This window comes from Drosophila rhopaloa, unplaced genomic scaffold, assembly GCF_018152115.1.
Source record: "Drosophila rhopaloa isolate 14029-0021.01 unplaced genomic scaffold, ASM1815211v1 contig_155, whole genome shotgun sequence".
NCBI lineage: Eukaryota > Metazoa > Arthropoda > Insecta > Diptera > Drosophilidae > Drosophila > Drosophila rhopaloa.
In genome coordinates this window covers 2,434,249-2,453,042 of record NW_025335034.1, presented here as the reverse complement: position 1 = coordinate 2,453,042, position 18,794 = coordinate 2,434,249, and the positions used below count along the sequence as shown (strand labels likewise).

The 18,794-nt window shown below is 44.3% G+C and overlaps 4 protein-coding genes across 8 annotated transcripts; 2 read left to right on the top strand and 2 right to left on the bottom strand.

The window, feature by feature from the left end:
- Positions 1–4: 4 nt before the first annotated feature.
- On the bottom strand, positions 5–6,827 carry LOC108048369 (transcription elongation regulator 1). Of its 4 annotated transcripts, XM_017128952.2 has the most exons (8): positions 6,540–6,827; positions 4,990–6,473; positions 4,465–4,798; positions 3,841–3,991; positions 1,561–1,983; positions 739–1,103; positions 349–678; positions 5–269 (listed from the first exon to the last, which is right to left on the bottom strand). In XM_017128952.2, the coding sequence occupies exons 1-8, from the start codon at positions 6,725–6,727 to the stop codon at positions 143–145; spliced, it is 3,402 nt and encodes a 1,133-aa protein (XP_016984441.2). In that variant the 5' UTR covers positions 6,728–6,827; the 3' UTR covers positions 5–142. The 4 variants fall into 4 exon arrangements, with proteins under 4 accessions (XP_016984441.2, XP_016984442.2, XP_016984443.2 ...); XM_017128954.2 differs by lacking the exons at positions 5–269; positions 349–678; positions 739–1,103; positions 1,561–1,983 and adding exons at positions 3,149–3,338; positions 3,397–3,566; XM_017128955.2 differs by lacking the exons at positions 5–269; positions 349–678; positions 739–1,103; positions 1,561–1,983 and adding exons at positions 3,150–3,284; positions 3,397–3,566.
- A 562-nt stretch (positions 6,828–7,389) lies between these two features.
- LOC108048372 lies at positions 7,390–9,336 on the top strand. The gene has a single exon (XM_017128964.2). The coding sequence runs from the start codon at positions 7,425–7,427 to the stop codon at positions 9,312–9,314; it is 1,890 nt and encodes a 629-aa protein (XP_016984453.2). The 5' UTR covers positions 7,390–7,424; the 3' UTR covers positions 9,315–9,336.
- A 183-nt stretch (positions 9,337–9,519) lies between these two features.
- Positions 9,520–12,559, bottom strand: LOC108048371 (carnitine O-acetyltransferase). Of its 2 annotated transcripts, XM_017128962.2 has the most exons (7): positions 12,321–12,559; positions 12,002–12,254; positions 11,841–11,919; positions 11,165–11,779; positions 10,659–11,107; positions 10,354–10,602; positions 9,520–10,298 (listed from the first exon to the last, which is right to left on the bottom strand). In XM_017128962.2, the coding sequence occupies exons 2-7, from the start codon at positions 12,016–12,018 to the stop codon at positions 9,740–9,742; spliced, it is 1,968 nt and encodes a 655-aa protein (XP_016984451.2). In that variant the 5' UTR covers positions 12,019–12,254; positions 12,321–12,559; the 3' UTR covers positions 9,520–9,739. The 2 variants fall into 2 exon arrangements, with proteins under 2 accessions (XP_016984451.2, XP_016984452.2); XM_017128963.2 differs by lacking the exon at positions 12,002–12,254 and having other exon boundaries at positions 12,321–12,558.
- A 656-nt stretch (positions 12,560–13,215) lies between these two features.
- Positions 13,216–18,618, top strand: LOC108048367. Its single transcript, XM_017128949.2, has 7 exons — positions 13,216–13,250; positions 13,339–13,816; positions 13,855–14,247; positions 14,333–14,479; positions 15,303–15,572; positions 16,183–16,577; positions 17,438–18,618. Exons 1-7 carry the CDS (start codon positions 13,216–13,218, stop codon positions 18,534–18,536), a joined length of 2,817 nt encoding a protein of 938 aa, XP_016984438.2. The 3' UTR covers positions 18,537–18,618.
- Positions 18,619–18,794: the final 176 nt, after the last annotated feature.

Genomic DNA, 18,794 nt, shown 5'->3' with positions numbered 1-18,794 from the left:
TGTGTCATTATTTTTAATTGCATTAATGTGTGTATTTTAATTTATTCATTTAAAATATTAGAAGTTACAGAACTTCGGCTTAGTATAATAATTTAATTGTTATGATTAAATTGAATAGTTTGCAGTTTACTTTATAATGCCACTACTTGTTGCGACGCGTTGACTCAGAAGCTGTTGGGGGTGGTGGCGGTCCGCGCTTGTTAAGCTCCTCCAAGAATCCGAGCACAATAGTGTTTCTCTCCTCCTCCATGTGATCCAGCACCAAATAGCTATGAGGAAATGTATATGTGTTAACATTTGTAACAAAAAATATACTCGATTATACAATATTAGGGATTCTAATCTTACCGCTTGTCGTTCTTCAGTATGTCCTGAATCTCCTTGAGATGGTTGGGATTTTCCTTGATGAGATCGCTGCTCTTGTGGGTAATAAACTTACACTCTTGCAAGAGTTCCCGAAGGGAAGTCTTTGCTGTCATCGTTTTATCCTTTATGTAGTCTCGGAACTCGCGCTCTCCTTTGTCCGAATTGTACTTCAGATATCGCGGATCCTCTTTGATCAGCTTTTTAATCTCCTTCCAAGTGCTAGTGAGCTGCAGAGTGCCAATCTCGTCCAGCATTTCGCGGAACCGCTCTCGCTTTTTTTTCATCAGGTTGTCAATGTGCTCGTTGAATTTGCTGTAAAGGTGAAGTTATTCGTAATACACTAAAATATTATATAATTTGTTGTCCTCTTACCGCTCGCGGTCTTCTCGATCGAGGGTCTCAATCAGTTCCCAGCGATGGTCCTTCCGCAACTGGCGCTTGACCTCCTTCCATGTAAAGTCCGGCGTACGCACTAGATCTGTTAGCAGAGCCGTGAAGTGACCAATGCACTCTTCGCGCATGTGGTGCTCGCGCTCCTTGTCCCGATCCCTCAGATGCCCGGCCAGGGTTCGTTGCACCTCCTTCTCTCGCTCCCGGATGCTTTGCTCCGCCCTCAGCTTCTTTTCGCGCTCTTTTTGCTTTTGCTCAGCCTCGTTTTCCCGCTGACGAGCCACCTCGCTGTCGACGCTGCCCGCTCGTTCTTCTCTATCGGAATCCTCGCGATGCTCGCCCTCCTCCTACAGAAAGTAGAAAACAATTTTTATTTGGTAAAGCTGATTTGAATAATGCCAGTATAATGTGAATATAATCGATGGTATTACTAAAACCATATCAATTTTTCCAGTACAAATTATAAGGAAATATTTCAAGCTTTCAATTCGTATGTATACATTTTTTTGCTGCTTACTAAAAATAAATTAAATATCACCTTTGTGACTTTAATCTTTGAGATAAAAATATAAATATGTCAAACAAGGTGGTTTAGGCATTACTTATATATGGGTATATACATTTGAATGGAAAAAATGGTTAAATCGCCATGAGCTATAGCAGCATCGACAAGAATATTTTTGCGTTATGGAAGCTTTGCCCTACCTGATATATACTATCTATTTCTAGAATGGAAATGATGGTATATACACTAACAAATGGTATGCTTTAATTTGAAGCTATTAAATGTAATTTGTGACTTACCGGAGTAGTATCCCGTTTCTTGATTTTCTCCGACTTGCCCTTTTCCTCCTTTATTTTTTCCTTTTCCTTGGACGACTTGCGTTCGCGATCCTTGTCCCTCGAGCGACTGCGTCCTCGATCCTTGCGACCCTTGTCCTTATCCTTTTCCTTGTCCTTGTCCTTCTCCTTGTCCTTGTCCCTATCCCTCCGATCCGATTTGCGTTCGCGATGCCGCTCTCGTTCCCGCTGTTCACGCATTTCTCGCTCCTTTCGCTTCTCCTCCTTCATTATGTGCAGATAATCCTCGAAGTACTCCTCCCGATACAGGGAGTCCACTATCCGGTAGCGGGGGTCAGACTCAAACTTCTTCTTGATGTCGTACCACCTGGTGTGGCGTTCGATGTCGTGCCTTTCGCGCAGCATATCCAGAAAGTCCTTGCGGATCTAGAGTTTGTGAGTGTATGTGAAAGGAATATTGACATGACAGCCATGCGGAAGAGAAGAGAAATGCGAAAAAAAGATCGAATTAGAGGTCTGGCATTGATGCGCCCTTCACTTAACATTCTATTACTTAATGGTCTAACCTAAAGCTTAGGACTAATGTTTCTTAAGCTATTAAACATAGTTACACGATTTTGTGCCTGCAAGAGAAGGGTTTTGATTAGCGGTCAAAGACTTAACTGAAAAAGAACGCAAGATTAGTTCAGGTCCTGCTGGCTGAGAGAGAAGGGGGCAGGAACAGACTCGAATCGAACCACGGAATCAAGTAATGGCAAAATAAATAAAGAAAAATGGTTTCTTAAAGTATAATTCACTGAGCTGTCGGTTTGATTTAAGTGCATAAATCAAATTGCCAATTGAATTTTTTAATACAGTCTACGGTGTGACTGACAACATTATTTTTTCTGAAATATATAAAGATCTGGATTTGAAATACGCACTAATAAATGTAATTAGCTAAGCGAATTATACTCTAATCTTATATCCAAAAATAAGAAGTGCGGCAGGTATGCAAGTATACAGTAGTGCTTGATAAAATTAAAACATACAACAAAGTCTTGAGTAATGCAGGTGCTAGGAAGAAGCAATAGTTGTAGGATGTGGTTGTTTATTACAAAAAACGGACCAGCTAACCCCTTCTCCTCTCTCTTGACTTACAGGCCGACGAGTTAAGACTTCAGCAAGGCCGAAGGGTACAATAGTCAATAGATCTACAGTAAGAATATGGTATACGGTAAGGATACGGGGCAAAGAGCCTTTCAGCGACTTTGGGCCGCTGTCTGAACCTGCGAGAGCAAAGTTTTGAGATGTTTCGGCTTAAAAATCTCGTAATTCTTTGGTCTACGCAGGTGGGATTGGGCTGAGTTCGGTTCCTTGGTCTTGCCTCTGTCAGGTGACAAACTGCTGAGTGTTTTCATTATTTGTAAACAAAACGAAAATAGTGGGTTAATTAAATTAAGTATTATTCATACTGTTTGCTCAGCGCCGCAGACACCTGCAAATGTATTGCTGTCGCTCTGGATCTCCGGAACAATCTCTCTGTCTGTCTCCTGCTCGTTGGCATCCATCCGAGAGCCCAACGCGAACTTCAAACATCATCACTCATGATCTCCCAATGCCAATCACATCATCGCATCATCCTCTTCATCACATCGCATATTACATCCGAGAGGGGCGACGTGGGGCGTAGGGCGGGAAGTGGAAATCACACCAACGATTATCAGGTAATTTTCAGTTTGGCAAACCTTTCGATATTTTGTTTTTATTGTTTTTATATTTGTTTTTTTCCAAATTTGTTTCTTATTGCAGAAAAACAAATTTTAATGTTTTTGCTTTGTATGTTTTCAAGTAACTCACCACACAGATTGCAAGCATGTGCGTGGTCAAGTAGATCAGTGGACGGCGATGACAGACGGCGGGCGGAATTGACTGTTGAGGTGGTTGTACAGGTGATTCTTGATGCTGTTGCTGTTGTGTATTTTGGTGTTTTGGGTGGTGCATTTGTGCTGTAACCTGCTAGCTAGTGGCTAAGGTATCGGGTGGCAAACCACCGGGAACCCAACACGTTCAGGGGTAATGCAATCGATCAGGGTTCGGATTCGGTTTCATTTTCAGTTTGGTTTGATTCGGTTTCGATTCACACGTTGTTTATGGTTTAAAAGTTAACAGAAAATCAATCACATTATGTAAATACTTTTGGCATACAGGTAAGTTAAATATATATAAAGATATGCATTTATGTTTAAACATCGAGATACGTAAGGTGATGGGGTTTGGCGCTCGACTATACCCAAAGCCTACCTGCTCTTTCTTCAGCTGCTTGTCCTCCTTCTCGCGCCGACGCACCTCCACGATGTACTCGTTGAAGAGACTCTCCCGCTCGCGGACCTTTTCGATGGCCCGATACCGCTCTTCCTTCGCGTTCTTCTGGCTGAATTCCGAGAACGAGGATCTGCAAAAAGATCTACGGTTAGCAAATATAAAAAGCAACTTTTCCCAGAAATGGTTTCTCAGTGCAAATTAAAAATACCTTTCAATATGTTCCATTTTAAAAAAGTTTAAATAAAATTTAATAAAATCGTTACAACGATATTAAAATAATGTAAAAGAATAACTTTTAAATTTGGATTTTAAAGGGAAAATTGCAAAATTTGTTTAAGTGCTGAAAAAAGTAGTATCCCCTTTTTACTAGGCTAATAAACTCTATATTATTCGTTTGAACTGTAAAACCAAGTATAAAAGTGCAGGAAATTATAAAAGTTCAATCTCTTTTTACTGAAATATAAGAATCTATCTTAATTTTGTATGAATATCAAATGGATTTGCATATTCCAACTTGTATAGCTCACGACGGCTGTTAATAACGATTATGTTGTTGTCTATATATAAAATCTAATAATATATGTATAATTCCCCAATACTTACTTGCCATGCAGCCTGGCTTCTTCCATTAGGCTACGGAAGTCCTCCCGCTTCTGGCGCATCTTGTTCCGTTTCTCCTTACGCTCTTCCTCGGCCCGATCCTTGACATACTTTTCAAATACCTGTTTGCGTTCCTTTGACGTCAGCAGCAGATAACGCGGATCGAACACGATCTTGTGAAGCTCCTTCTCCCATGTGCTGAAAGCCGATACGTCCTTCTCCCTAAGCATCTCCTTGAACTGGGTGACGCGCATCTCCAAAGGTACCAGGGCCCGCTCCTTGGCCGCCCTCTGCTCAGCCTCTAGGGCAGCATCCTCGGCCCTTTTCGACTTTGAAACTATTAGCATCGAAAGCAAAAATAGGTTAAAAATAAGTTAGGAGATTTCTCAGTTTATAAAATTAGTAACGGAAACGAAAACGGGGCTCAATTTACAATTAATGTTTTTTTTTCTGATATACAAAATATTAAAAAGGGTACATTCAAAAGGTCCCCTTTAAGGCCTTTAAGGAAAGCAAACAAAAACTTACTCATTCGCACTCGTTTTGTGGGCACTTCCTCCACACTGGACTCGGATTCAGTGCGTATCTTAATCACCTCGTCGTCATCATCATCCTCTGCTTCCACTCGTTGCACCTGCTCTTGCTGCTGGGTTTGGACTTGAGCTTGAGCCTGTTCCTGTGCGGCCTCCTCGCTAGATTTCTGATCCGCTTCAGCTGACTTCTCCTGCGGGGTCTTCAGCTGTTCGGGTCGCTCGTTTACCGCCTTGTCAACGTCCTCGCGATTCATCAAATCCTCGGGGCGATCCCAAACTGAAGTCCTCGTCGAAGGATTATAAAAGAAGACGCGGGCATCTCCAGTCCACACGACACACCAGGGAGTTCCGGCAATGGGTGTACTTGTCACCGGTCGACTCTTGTCCGTCTGCTTGGCGGTGGCCGCCGCCTTCTTTTGCTCCTCCTCCTTTTTCCGCTTCTCTTCCGCCGCCTTCTTAGCCTCCTTTTCCAGAGCGGCAGCCTGCGCCGCCTTAGTGTTCTCCGAATTCGCTTTCATTGCTGCGGCAGCGGCCGCAAAAGCAGCATGCGGGTCGAATCCCGGCGGCGCAGAGCCCGGTGGCATATGCATCATGGGATTGGGTAGCAGATGGGGTGGCAATCCGGACGGAGCCACAGCAGGCGCCACCCCAGAGTGGGCTGCCATGCGGGCGGCCTCCATGTCCCTCAGCGCCTGCGGCTTCTCCCAGACACTCTCCCCTCGACCGGCATGAAAATAGTACGGTCTGCCATCGGGAGCACGATGTTCTGACCACTCTGCAGCTCGTCCAATTACAGCTGGATCGATAACGCCCGGCTTGATAATCAGCGACTTAGCTGGCTTATTATCCTGGCCTCCGTGCATGTGTTGCTGTTGTTGCCAGGGCGGCACGCCCACGCCCCAAGGCGCTCCACCTGGAGCCGCTCCTCCAGGAAATCCGTACGCCGGTGGCGGCATGCAGAATGGCGGCTGTCCAAATCCGGGAGGCGGTTGCATCCCAGGTGGCTGAAACATGGGCGGTGGCTGCTGACGCACATTTGGTGGCGGCTGAGATAGCAGAGGAGCTGCCGCATTTGGTGGTGGTTGACTCATCAGATGTGGCGGCGGTTGCGAAGTGAGATGGGACGAAACTGCTGGAATCTCGCCGGTCGTCTCGCTGTTTTTGGGCTCCACCTTGGCAGCCTGGGCTGGTCGCTTCGCCATCTCTTCCACCTCGGCCTGGGTCATAATCTTAACATTGGGTCCTTCGGGTCGGGTCCAGGTGGTTTCCCTTGTCACCGCATGGTAATAATAGGACCGTCCGTCCTCCGCCTTGGTTTCTACCCAGATTTCCGGGGGACCCGTCACACCATTTGCTCCAGGGGGAGGTTGTTGTTGCTGCGGCTGCTGCTGTTGCGGCTGTTGCTGCTGCTGCAGAGCCTGCTGCTGCGCTGTGTGCTCCCCAATGGGTCGACCACTGAATGCATTGAACGGCTTGCTCCTAAAATTGGGTCAAGGTAAAAAAAACATGAATGAAAAACGCACTGACTTTTCCCTGACTACGCACCACTGGGCTTCGTTGGGTTTTTCCTTGGCTATAGCAACGCCATTATTCGGGGCCTCCTGGCTGCCACTGCCACTACCACTGCCGTTTCCATTGAGGCCCACTCCTGGAGGGGATTCCTTCGCCTCCGTCTTGCTGATCGGCGAACTGGTGTGCTCGCTGTCCATGCTCTCCTCTAGACTCGCTTCCATTGCACACAGATCTCACTGTACGCACTCTCTCACTTTGCATTTAGAAATTTTCAGAAAATTTTCTGCACTTTTCTGCCGCTAGAGATGTAAAAACAACCAATTGAAATCGATAAGTACGTTATCGAATAAAGCGTACCATGTGGCAGCACATGATGCAAATGATGTTGCCAGACCGGTTCGAAATGATTTAAAAATATAAATACCTAACATAATGTAACTTAGTTATTTTCCACATAAGGCCATTAGATTAAAAATATTTCATGAATATTTATATGGGCAGTCAATCAAATCACATCCCTTTTAATAATAACAACCAATATTCTATATTGAGTGTTAAGTACTTAGCATGACAATCTTCATAAGATATGTATAATTTATCTCAAGTTAGCATTATTAACATTATGCTAAATGAATTGTGGTCAGCACAGCATTTTAAGTCGTGCTAATTTGTTTTAAACTTGACATTAAGACCATAAAAAAGAAAGGACGTTAGCTTTTCTTAAACGAAATGCGCAAAATGGCGTATATCGAAGCTTAAATAATTTCATCATATATCCAGACGTCCTGGTGAACGCGACCTGTGATCACTGATCAAGTGATGCTGATGAACGCACCCATATTTTGCGTTGGTCCGAGCCTGTTAGGTTTTCCTAGCGTTGCTTGGTCACACTGCTGCTTGTAAACACGTGCAGTTGCAATGGGAAAAGTCCGGAAAGTGAAGACACGGACGCCCTCCGGCGTGGACACGTCGGCGGATCTGGAGCATGTCCTGGGCTTGGAAGCGGAGGGCGTGGCGGAGGGCTGCGGGCCCATCGAGGCGATCTGCGTGCACCTGCAGCGAACGGATGTGGAGGACAAGCTGAACGGACTGCACTCCTTCGCCGTGCTGGCGCTGCGCAAGGAGAAGGTGCGCGAGATTTGTGGCAGCGAGCTGGTCCGGATTGCGGCCCCCCTGCTATGCGACAAGGAGAGCGCCATCCGGAACGCGGCGGCGGGGGCCTTCCGGAACCTTTCTGTTTTTGGCACGGAGGTGTGCGACTTCCTCGTGGAAAACGACATAATGACCGCCCTGCTGACTCTGATCCGGGGCTACGACCTGACCAAAAATGGCTTTGAGAACGAACTACAAGCGGACACCTTCCTGCAGGCGATTCATCTGCTCCGGAACTTGTGCGAGAGCTCGCCAACAGCCACAGAAGCCTTCAATCAGGCAAACTTCCTTCCCAGCCTGCTTATGGGCTTCGATTACCGAAAATTCGGACTGGAAATTGCCATTTCGGTGGCCCAACTGGTGTTGGTGGTGTCCGAGAACAACTCCAGCTCATGGAACGTCCTGGCCGGCAGTAGCGCGCTACCAGAACTCCTTAGTGTTCCGGCAGAGAGCCACGCACAACTTTACCTTAACGCCCTGGCCGCTGGTATATTATGCAACGTGCCCGCCTGCTCAGCAGCCCACACCCGGGAGATCCTGACCAGTCTAGACAAACTGCTCACCATCGATCCGCAGGCTCAGCTGTTGAGTTGTAAAAACGAGATACTGAATGCCAAATCGAACAATGAGGCACCAGTGCTGGAAATCTCAATGGAAACCGAGGAGATGACGGAATCCCAGAGCGCCAATCCGTCCAAACCTAACCAATGCGATGCTGACGTGACACTCAAGAACCTGGAGCACTTGCTTGACGCCCAACGACTGGTGGCTGAGATTGTCACGAACTTGGGATCCAGCGATGAACAGAGCAACTGGGATACGGACAGCGAGCAGTCTGAGACCGAGATCGTGGCAGATTACGACATGGAAGACGATCCAGTTGACAGCGGTGCGGGTGGATTGCCCGCCAACTTCTTGGAGACTATCAAACAAAACAAGGTGGTCGAGAAGCTTTGGCAAAAAGCACAGCCTTTGGATCCAGCTTTGGAGAAACTTCTGTTCCAGCAGGACAATATCAAGGAGAAAGTGGTTAAATTACGAGTGTCCTATTTGATTTGTCTCCAGAACCTATGTAACGTGCTGGCTGCAGAAGATTTGGGCGGCTACAGTGAGGTCTACAATATGTGGATGAACTTGGGTCAGCAAGCCTTTAAGGGAACCGAAAATGTAGATGTACTGGAGGCTATCACCTCGCTGATGCGCTCCTCACTGAGTTTGCTTAAGTCGCGCAGGGATCTCTTTAGTCAGATGACCGAAAACGACCTGAACATGATTATCGAGGGAGCCAGCAACTGCACGGATTTGAATATCCGGGTTAACTGGAACCGGATGCTGGGTACTCTGGGCTCCCTCCTCTCGGAGCCACTGGTTAAGGTTATAGTGCAATTTCTGTTGACTTTGTGTGCCAAGGAGGAGGATCTGTGGGCCTTGTCCGAAGGACTCGATGCTCTTATGGACATTTTTGCAGTGGACGACTGGCCGCAGATCATCGCGGAGCTGGAGATGTGCGATCGGGTGCAAGCCCTGGAGGAATCGTTCAAGGCAAAGCTGCGCCAACAGCGACGTGAACTGAAGGAGAGACGAGCCACCATCTACACAGTAAAAACCAATTTTTCACGCTTCGTCTCGTATCTGAGCAAGAACTGTAAACAATAAAATTAACCTGACGACAAGTAAATGTAATTCTTTACTTCAAGAAAAAGTTATTCTAAGATAATATATTTTACTAAGCTGAAAAGCAAAGTATTTGTTTATCTTCAAAATATTTTTACATGCTGTATGCCCTTGCAAATAGTATTCTAGTTAGTTTTTCCCCGTTTTTTTTCAAGTCAATAAATAAATAGACATTAAACATTAAATATTCAGTTCAGTTTATATATTGTTTAATGTTTTCTTTCTTTTTCATTTGTAAACTGTTCAAGTCAATGCAGAAAAATATAGTGTTGCAAATATCGCCTTCACTGCGTTGCATACTTTAAACTAAAATTATAGTGCTTCCTGCAACGGTACTTTTAAGGCAATATAAATTAAGCCGTTCAAGGTGTAAACAATCTGCAAAAATATATTATTTTTGATTATTTTTACAATTTGGATTTAGGCGTCACTGAATTTTCCAGGACATCCTTCATTTGAGAAAAGGATTGCTCCAGGATCTTAGCGAACTTCAAGTGATCTGTTATCGGACAATAACGCCAAGCAGATATGGCCAAGATAATGTCGTGTTCACGAGGATTATAGCAGCAAGCATATCCATCGTCAGTAGCCGGTCCATATCCCATGAAAGCTTCATATTTAGTGGCTACCTGCGAGGTGGACATGCGAAAATGACTGGACTTTACAAAGCCAGGTGATGAAAAAAACTCTGGAATAGGCTGGCGATTCTCCTGAGCCATCAGCTTTAGTCCAAGAAGGTGACGATCGACTCCTTTCCCTTGAAGGGCTAGTTTAGCATACATCTGATGAGACATTACTGCCTCACGAAGTTTATCAGCCCGCACCTGGTCTGTGGCATTCGAGTCCTGCATAGCGCGGCAGAAGGCCAATGATTCGTTGGAACACGAGCGTATAGTTTCAGTTCGTCCGCCATCGAATATGCGCAAGTGAGCTGACTCATATTGCGCAGCTGGCTCAGAGTGCATTCTGCAAATAATAAGAGATTATTGTGAAAGATCTAACCGTAAGTTAAACCACTTACTTGAAGAAGGCGAGTTGCAACGCTATTTGAATAAAACTGTCCGGTCCCAGACGTTGTTTTTTAATGAAGTCCTTTCCAAATCTGTCGAACTTGAGAACCTTCATTTGAAGGTCTTGTGCAAGTTTATCAACGTTTTGCTGTGCGACGGCCAAAGATTGCTCTACGCTTTTGTTAAGGGAAGAAATCTGTATTTTCTGTGCAGGAGTAAAGTCCTCTGATCCGCTTTGCCCAAAGTTAGGATCATCCTTCCTAAAAATATATGCATTAGCGTAGCTCCTTCTTGTATGTGAATTTTTTGCTCTTACATCTTTTGAACAACATAGTCCATCATCATTGCAATGGGCTGGCCCTCAGCAGGTGAGTGCTCATAAGTGAATCCAACGTTTCCATTTGGGTTCACCACCAACTGAATAGTCTTGTCCATCCAGCGGTTTCCGCTGTTGACTTTGCTGCCACTACCATGGATCAGCGATAGAATTAGTTCGTCGACATCTTCACCTTCTTTTAAGGTGGTACCCTCGTCGAGGGAGACGGTAAACAGAGCACTCTGAATAGTTTTAAGGGCATCTCTGTTGCTAGGTGTATCGGACAGAAGTTCGTAGGCTTCGGCCCAGTTGTCCCTTGAATCGGTGGTTAAAATACCATAGGGAATTCCAACTTTGGTTTCCTTCAACATGATATTCTCCAGTTGAGCACCTAGGCATTTAGCAGCAATAAGCTTTCCCTGCTTGTTATATATTTGCAGTTTGTAAAACTAGGATAAAATTAAATGGTTAAGTATATAGAATGATATAGTATGGTTTGTACTCACATGATTCCTGAAGATCACCACTACATAGTCGGAGCTGGGATTGTAGACAATCTCATCTGTTCCCTTTCTTGGTATCCGGCATGTGCCAAATACTTTGCCGAACTGACTGTTGTCCAACTCGTTCTTGCCCATTTTAACAATAGGAATTTGGTCGGCATGCACCATGTCATTGAACTCACCCAGTCCAAAGATAACTCTGGCCGTGTAGTCGACAAAAGCGTGTGAGTCCTTGAAGTTTTGCTTGGGGAAGGTCATGCCTGGACTCACAAAGACAGTCACTGGCGATCGATATTGTAAGTAGGCAGCCTTGAGCCAGCGGTGGGCCAGCCAGTTTTTCTCCTTACTGCCAGTTTCCTCCAAGAGCTGCTGCAAATCACGGCCTTGCTTCTTCAAGAACTGAGCAGTGATCGCCTTCTGCTGTTCCAGCTCCTCTGGAGTCAGCAGGGGCTCAACAGTGGCCATAAAGCGATTCAGCGTTTCTTCGAGCGGCAGAACATGGTACTTCAGGAGGTTTGGCTGCTCCGAGGTTGCACTTTTTACAGCGGTGCTGTATCTGGCGGGTAGCACCCTTTTGGCGATCCCATTTTGAGACTCCTGCGCCAGCGAGCTCTTTGTCTGGAATGCGAATGGGATGTGCATTGTAGAAGGCTGTTTCATGAGTACTGCAAGATCTCACCAAATTCCACAAAAGCTTTCCATTCCTAGGGAACTTCATTTCGGCGTCGCGTTTTTCGAGGCAGCTCTCAAACGATGCGCTGCAAAAGGGAGAAATTGAATACATATGTAGGTCAATTCTTGGCCCGTTAGCACCCGTGGCCGTTCTAGCACGAAATTAACCTTTGGTATTTGTACATAATCTAGAAGCCGCTATGAGAAGCGATAAACAAATGGCTCACGATTAGCACAAGCTAGCAGTTGACAATCAACTTGCAATCAGACGAGCGATTCCACGTAGGCAGAAGGTGAAGAGCTCAACTCAAATGCTATCAGCGACCGGTTTACTTTCACTCTCACAGGTTGCGACTTTTCGAGGTCCATCGACGCTTCTCTGCCAGCGTTTTGTTTACTGGCTTCATTTCTGATAAAATATCTGCATTGAATTGCACCCGCTGTCTCCCACAATTATTATTATTACTATTAGGTAATTTTTGCTCACTTTTCTATTGTTTCCCCTCAGTTTATTATTATCCATGTACAACTCAAAACAAAGAACAGCTGTTATCATACAGCAGTTGGTAAGCGCTCAATTCGAATCTTTGGGTTAACTATGATGTTGAAATCAGACTCGTTTGAGTGCGCCGATTGTCCCAGCTTTAACGCGAACAAGATAAGATAAAAAAGTAAAGAATAATTAAATTTAAAATAAATAACTATACTATAAACTTTATACGGGAATATCGAGTTTAACAACTATCGATGTCATACCACCTCTAACGTGAGCCAGATAAAATAGGGGGATTGTGGTATACAAACCAGATAAAATTCAGGGACTCCGAAATACATTTAAATTGGATAATTCGAATTGGTGCAAATAAAATAATGGTCTAAGAAAAGGAGATTTTAAAATAGACAAAAACAAAAATATATATCCATAACAATTATATATATTTTTTATAGGATTGATTAGTTTTGGTAAGTTTTAAATTTTCAAAATCCCGTCATAGCAGTGACATACCAAACAAGAAAGGAAAGCTAACTTCGGGCGGAGCCGAAATTGAAATACCCTTGCAGAATATTTTGTAAATTATATTCTCCAAAATTATTCATATGATGCATTCTTAACACTCATTAAAATTCCCAACTTCCTAACTTAAAAAACGCCAAAGCTATGGCCTTTCCGATCATTCAGCTACATATATGGCAGCTATAGGATATAGTCGGCCGATCCGGCTCGTTCCGACTTATATACTACCTGCAATAGAAAGACAACTTTTGGGAAAGTTTCAAGCAGACTGAGGGACTAGTTTGCGTAGAAACGGACAGACGGACATGGCTAGATCGACTCTCCTGGTGATGCTGATCAAGAATATATATACTTTATAGGGTCGGAAATGTTTCCTTCACTGCAATTCATTAGCACAGAGATGTAGTTCCTATCCCAACTATTAGGTGGCAATCCAGATCCTCCAATCTAGTAGCTTTGCCTGGCCACTTTGATTTTTCCTGGATGACAGTTGCCATTTCCCTTTTCCCCATTTTCATTTGGCATTTGTCACCCGACGAGTGAGCAGCAGCTCTGGAAACGAAACAAATTTGGTTGAAGAGTTGCCCAAGGAGAAGAACACCAAGGCGAATGACGGGGTAAAGCCGCCCACCAAGCGGCAGAGGAAGGATCGCCGGGAGCGTAAGGAGCGCAAGAATCGCAAGGAGGTAATCGCCGCCGGAGGAGAAGGAAAAGGAGGAGCAGCTGGTCCAAGAGTTAGGAACAGGTCGCCCACCCCCTTGATCGCCTCGGCGAGCAGCGATTGGAGCGACAGCGAGTCCAGCGAGTACACGGACTCCAGCTTCAGATCCACCGCATCCTCCAGCTACCTTAGCTCCACCACGCGCATCCGCATCCGCAACATCAGCCCGTTCCGGCTTCCGCACCAGCCCCTGCTGCAGCCGCTGTTCCTGCCTCTGCTCATTTTCATGCTCCTGATCATGTCCATGGTCATACTCATGGTCATGCTTATGCTCCGGTGGTCAAGCCAGCACCCCAGGTGGTGCCCATGGAGCATCATCACCGCAAGACGCGCGTGCCCTGTTCGGGTTCCGGCTTGCAGAACCTCGTCCCGGCCACCAGCAGCCACAACCAGGCCGTCTTCCAGTCGAAGCCCATCACCGTCACCAAGAGCACCGCCACTTCCACTGCCACTCCCAGTTCCACTTCCACCGCCATAACCATGCCCAGCGATGGCCAGTCGATGGGCAATCCCTCGGATGGCAAGATCAAGGTCGGCGGTGCCCGATCCTCCGGCACAAAGACACCCCTTGCCAATGCCATGGCTAGCAAGCCCTCCAACCAGCTCAAGACCCCGGTGGCCAGCTCCTCTTCGAAAGCTATGGCAAAGCCTGTTAATCCCAATTCGAGCCACTCCACCGTCGGCAAGCCACCGGCATCGAAGGAGCACAGCAAGAATCCGGAGTCCAGCAAGATTGGGACGCCCACTGGTCCGGTACCAAAAGGTCCCAGAGGAGGAACCAGAGGAGGAACCAGAGGAGGAACCAGAGGAGGAACCAGAGGAGGAGCCCGAGGAGGAGGCCCTGCACATCTGGGACTGGCTGGACTTCGCTTTCATCCGCTGTCTGCGGACGGGCTGGCGGAATCTGATGGTGGGCTTGCCGATGCGTTCTCCTCGGCCTCCTCCTTCTTCTCCTCTGGTTCCTCCTCTGAATCCTCTTCTGGTTGCTCCTCTGGTTCCTCCTCTGGTTCCTTCTCTGGCACATTTTGGTGCCGGACCAGTGGGCGTCCCAATCTTGCTGGACTACGGATTTTTTTCCATACAAATAATGATATTTATACAAATAAATTTATTTATTTGTATGGAAAATTAGATTATAAAGTTATAAGATTCCGTGCATCAAAACGTTGTTGAGAATTTAGTTTTTGGGGCCAAAGGTCCAAATATAATTTCTCAATTTCAAAAACAACAAAATTTTGAATGCATAAATTGTGGTATACCATTAAGACACTATTCTAATAAAACATCCTGGATGGTTATCAAACTTTTTACTTTTTGCTTATATCAACTCAGTACGCGATCCTGATCAAGAATACATATACTTTATAGGGTCGGAGATGTCTCCTTCACTGCGTTGCACTCTTTTGACCAAAATTATATTACCATCTGCAAGGGAATAAAAATAGGAACCAGTTAATTAAGTTGCCTTGATACTTTTTTTAATAATTAAGTCAACACTAGGTTTATTCTTTAGTTTAAAGCAAAGCTCAATACGAGATTTCAAAGGTTTATTTAAAGAAACTGTTGTTAAAAAGTTATAAACGATTGGGTTCCTTTCTCCTACTAGAATTATTTACTATACATTTTACAATATCTTCTGAGATTTTTTTTACATCTGTCGATTTCACGAGCCTTGAAATTTTTAATTTCACGGAACGATGGCTTTTATAAATATTTTGAAAAATAAAGTTTAGTACGCCATGATCTCTAGATGGGTATTGTTGGTTTTTGACAGTCTTCTGATTGCCAGTTTGGCCATTCATTTAACAACAGCTCAGGAGGCCGCATCAGTTGCTCCGGAAACCACACCAAGTGCAGCGTTAGAGGAACCAGGAAATGTTTCTCCAGGAGCACCGGAAAAAAAAGAAGAACACTCCAGAAATGACACGGCATTTAATGCAGACTACTGCGATGCCTCATTGTGTTCCGAAGGCAAAAAACATGTAGCTTGCAACGGCATAACCGTAAGTTACTAAACTAATATGTGTGCCACGTATGCAACCTGCTTTTGTTTTTTAATTTTTGTTAAATTTTATCTTTATACTTAGTCGAACAAAGGGCAATTCTAATGTTGGTTAGTATACAAAAAAAAATAACGATTTATCAGCTTTTTAAGAGCTACTGTATGTCCGTGAACTAATTAAACGCCTGTTCGTACATTAAATAAATTAGTTATGGCACTTAGTGTTGGAATTGATTACATAGAAATGTAAAAGTAATTTATATACTTCTTAAGATACATTTTGTAAATTTAATGAAGTATTTTTTTTTAATCAGCAACAACTGAAGTCTGCTAAACTGAATAAGTTCAAACACGAAGGCCTTGTTCTTTATGGTAGAGTTAGCTTACGTAAACTTTTCGGTTGTAATAAGTTCACTGTCTTAAGTGGGGACATCATTTTCTTGACATTGTTTAACATAACCTCATAGGGCCCGTATATGATCGTATTTTAAGATCCAACAGTTTGAATTTAATTAGTAGTCATCACAAATCAAGATCTTTTTGACACAATATTATATGACCATTCCCTTACAATACTTACAGTTATGGTATATTACAAACATTTTTTTTAGCGACTTCACAAGAAGTGCTCCTTGGACGCTGAGGTTTTAGACATAAATGATAAGCTGCAAAGATACTTAGTGGGACACTTTAATGAGTTGCGGGACAGCGTGGCCAAGGGCGGATTCAACGGGTTGAGTCCGGCTGCCCGCATGGGCACCTTGAAGTGGGATTCGGAACTTTCCTACCTGGCCGAGTTCAATGTACAGGACTGTTTCCTGAAAAACGACGAATGCCGGAACACAAAGACATCAACTCGCGTTGGCCAAACTGTTGGTTATCGAGCTATGAGAGGAAAAATCCCAGAGCTGGAGGACATTCTTAAGGCCATAATTGGGCTGTGGATGCGGGAGAACAGCGGTACCTCGATGCTGGACATAATGAAGTATAAAGATCCTCAAAAAGGGTGAGTCACGACCAAGCATAATAGAACTTTCCCAACTTATTGCTTTTGTTTCCATGGGAGTTTTATTACATTTTTTAACCGTAATTGTTGATTAAATAATTTCCGTATCTTACCAAAAAACTTACAAATGTTTGTTTTAGCAAGTTGCTCTTATTTCACATTGTGATACCCAATCTTAAAAGTGAAAGGGTAAGAACAGCTGTTCCTTAGTCTACCTTTTAAAGGTTTTCGAATGATTAGGAAGTTTTCTTTTTACGTAAAATTAAAAAATATGGTCCTACCTTGGGCACTTGAAAAAAAAGTAAAAAAATAGATTAATATTACTTGTACCTTTCTTTAATATATTAATTATTGAAAGTATTTTATCGACAAGATAATAAATATATAATTCTTTCTATCTTTTTTATTATAATTTAGCAAGATAGCCTTTTTAAAGCGTAATTAAGTAAATAACTTTTAGAAAATATATGCCTTCTCAAACCCAAATATCTAACTTTTATGGTTCCTGAGATCTCCACGTTTATATGAACGGACTAACAAGCGGTCAGAAGAACGCGGCATATTTTTCATTTGTTATGTTTTTTACAATTCTAAACGCTTTAAATAATTTTGATCAAAATGGACATAAAAATGAAAAAGTAATCATAAAATAGAGTTGAAAGGCCTATACTGATAAATGGAAATTGTAACATCTGCAAGGGTTTATAAGTATCATTGGCTTGCCGAAGTTAGCTTTATTTCTAATTAAAAAAAAAATTATTTCATTATTTAAATATTTTCAAAGTCATTACAAGGTTTTTTTTAAGGACCATGAAATCCACTTTCATTGTAAATTAATATATTGTTTATATTTCCCTTAGGCCGCCCAAATACAACTTCATCCAGATAATATTGGAAAATGCCGGTCTAGTGGGCTGTGCTATCCTTCAGCAGACCCGAAACGACTGGCTACAAACGTTCTTCACGTGCAACTTTGGCCATGCCCCCGTTTTGGGTGCGGAAGTATACGAGTCCAGCCAACTAGCTGCACAGTCTTGCAAGACCGGAGTCAACCAGAAATACGTACATCTGTGCTCCGATAGCGAGATATACGAAAAGAAAGAGCCAAGTGTTGGGAACTCGGTAAATGCGTCAAAGAACGCGAGAACTGTGAGAAAAGAAGACTTTGTTGCGCTTAAGAGCGCAACGGATGGTGCCGCACCAGTTGGAATTCAACCTAGAGATGGAGGTGCTGCTCCAGCTGCCGAAGGAGCAGCAGTTCCTGCACCTGAAGGAGGAGCGGCTCCAGCAGCGCAAGGAGCAGCAGCTCCAGCAGCTGTAGGAGCAGCAACTCCAGCAGCTGAAGGAGCAGCAGCACCAGCAGCCGAAGGAGCAGCAGCTCCGGTAGTCGAAGGAGCAGCAGCTCCAGCCGCTGAAGGAGCAGCAAATCCTGCAGCTGAGGGAGCAACTCCAGTCGCAGGTGACACACCCATCCCCGCTGCTCCACCCGAAGGTGAAGCAGTGCCGGCAGGAGCAGAAGCACCCAATTCTGCTTCCCCGGGAGGTCCTGGTCCTCCCACAGCTGCACCCGGGGAGGAAACCACATTTGAGGGTCTACTGGAACCCACGCCAACACCACCCGATAAGGCCGCGCTGCAGAAAAAATTCGCCCGCTTCCTAGACCTGATGAACCGGGCTGAAATGCACCACGGTCGTCGCAAAATCGTGGTCATAACCAGCAATCATATGGTGGACGATGATCGCGTGAAGCAGAAGGAAGCGGAGGAATCCGCTTCAAATTTAAACACATTGAAGGAAGCCGTCTTTAGGACTATACGAAGCCGTCGTCAAAGAATGACACGCAGTGGATTAATGGCCCGGTCCATGAGCCACGGTTTCAGATTTAAAGCGAGAAGTCACCACAGGCGAGGCCATCAACGGAGTTCCGATTTCGCTCCCCAATGGATTGTTATAAGTTGATATTTTAATCTGTAATTCTGGATACTCCGGAAATTCAAATCAATATTTAAACAACAAAAATCTTGAATTATAAACAAATTTAGAAAAATGTTTGTACTTTTGAATGGAGAGTGGTGCTTATTAAGGAAGAGTCGGGCAAGGATGTAGGTTAAGAAACAGCAAAGTTTTAATTTTAGTAGTCTTTTTTGCCCTTGCAGAGGGTATTATAATTTTGGTCAAAAGTGTGCAACGCAGTGAAGGAGACATCTCCGACCTTAT

Bases quoted from the DNA above. Each gene is read 5' to 3' on its own strand.
- LOC108048369 (XM_017128952.2), bottom strand. From the start codon at position 6,727: ATGGAAGCGAGTCTAGAGGAGAGCATGGACAGCGAGCACACCAGTTCG. The intron at 6,474-6,539 runs GTGCGTAGTCAG...ACCCAATTTTAG, and splicing joins AAACCCAACGAAGCCCAGTG to GAGCAAGCCGTTCAATGCAT. The intron at 1,104-1,560 runs GTAAGTCACAAA...TACTTTCTGTAG, and splicing joins AGAAACGGGATACTACTCCG to GAGGAGGGCGAGCATCGCGA.
- LOC108048372 (XM_017128964.2), top strand. From the start codon at position 7,425: ATGGGAAAAGTCCGGAAAGTGAAGACACGGACGCCCTCCGGCGTGGAC.
- LOC108048371 (XM_017128962.2), bottom strand. The intron at 10,603-10,658 runs GTAAGAGCAAAA...ATATATTTTTAG, and splicing joins GACTATGTTGTTCAAAAGAT to GAAGGATGATCCTAACTTTG. The intron at 10,299-10,353 runs GTAAGTGGTTTA...TATTATTTGCAG, and splicing joins TTGCAACTCGCCTTCTTCAA to AATGCACTCTGAGCCAGCTG.
- LOC108048367 (XM_017128949.2), top strand. From the start codon at position 13,216: ATGTTTCCTTCACTGCAATTCATTAGCACAGAGAT. The intron at 13,251-13,338 runs GTAGTTCCTATC...CCTGGATGACAG, and splicing joins CAATTCATTAGCACAGAGAT to TTGCCATTTCCCTTTTCCCC. The intron at 15,573-16,182 runs GTAAGTTACTAA...CATTTTTTTTAG, and splicing joins TAGCTTGCAACGGCATAACC to CGACTTCACAAGAAGTGCTC.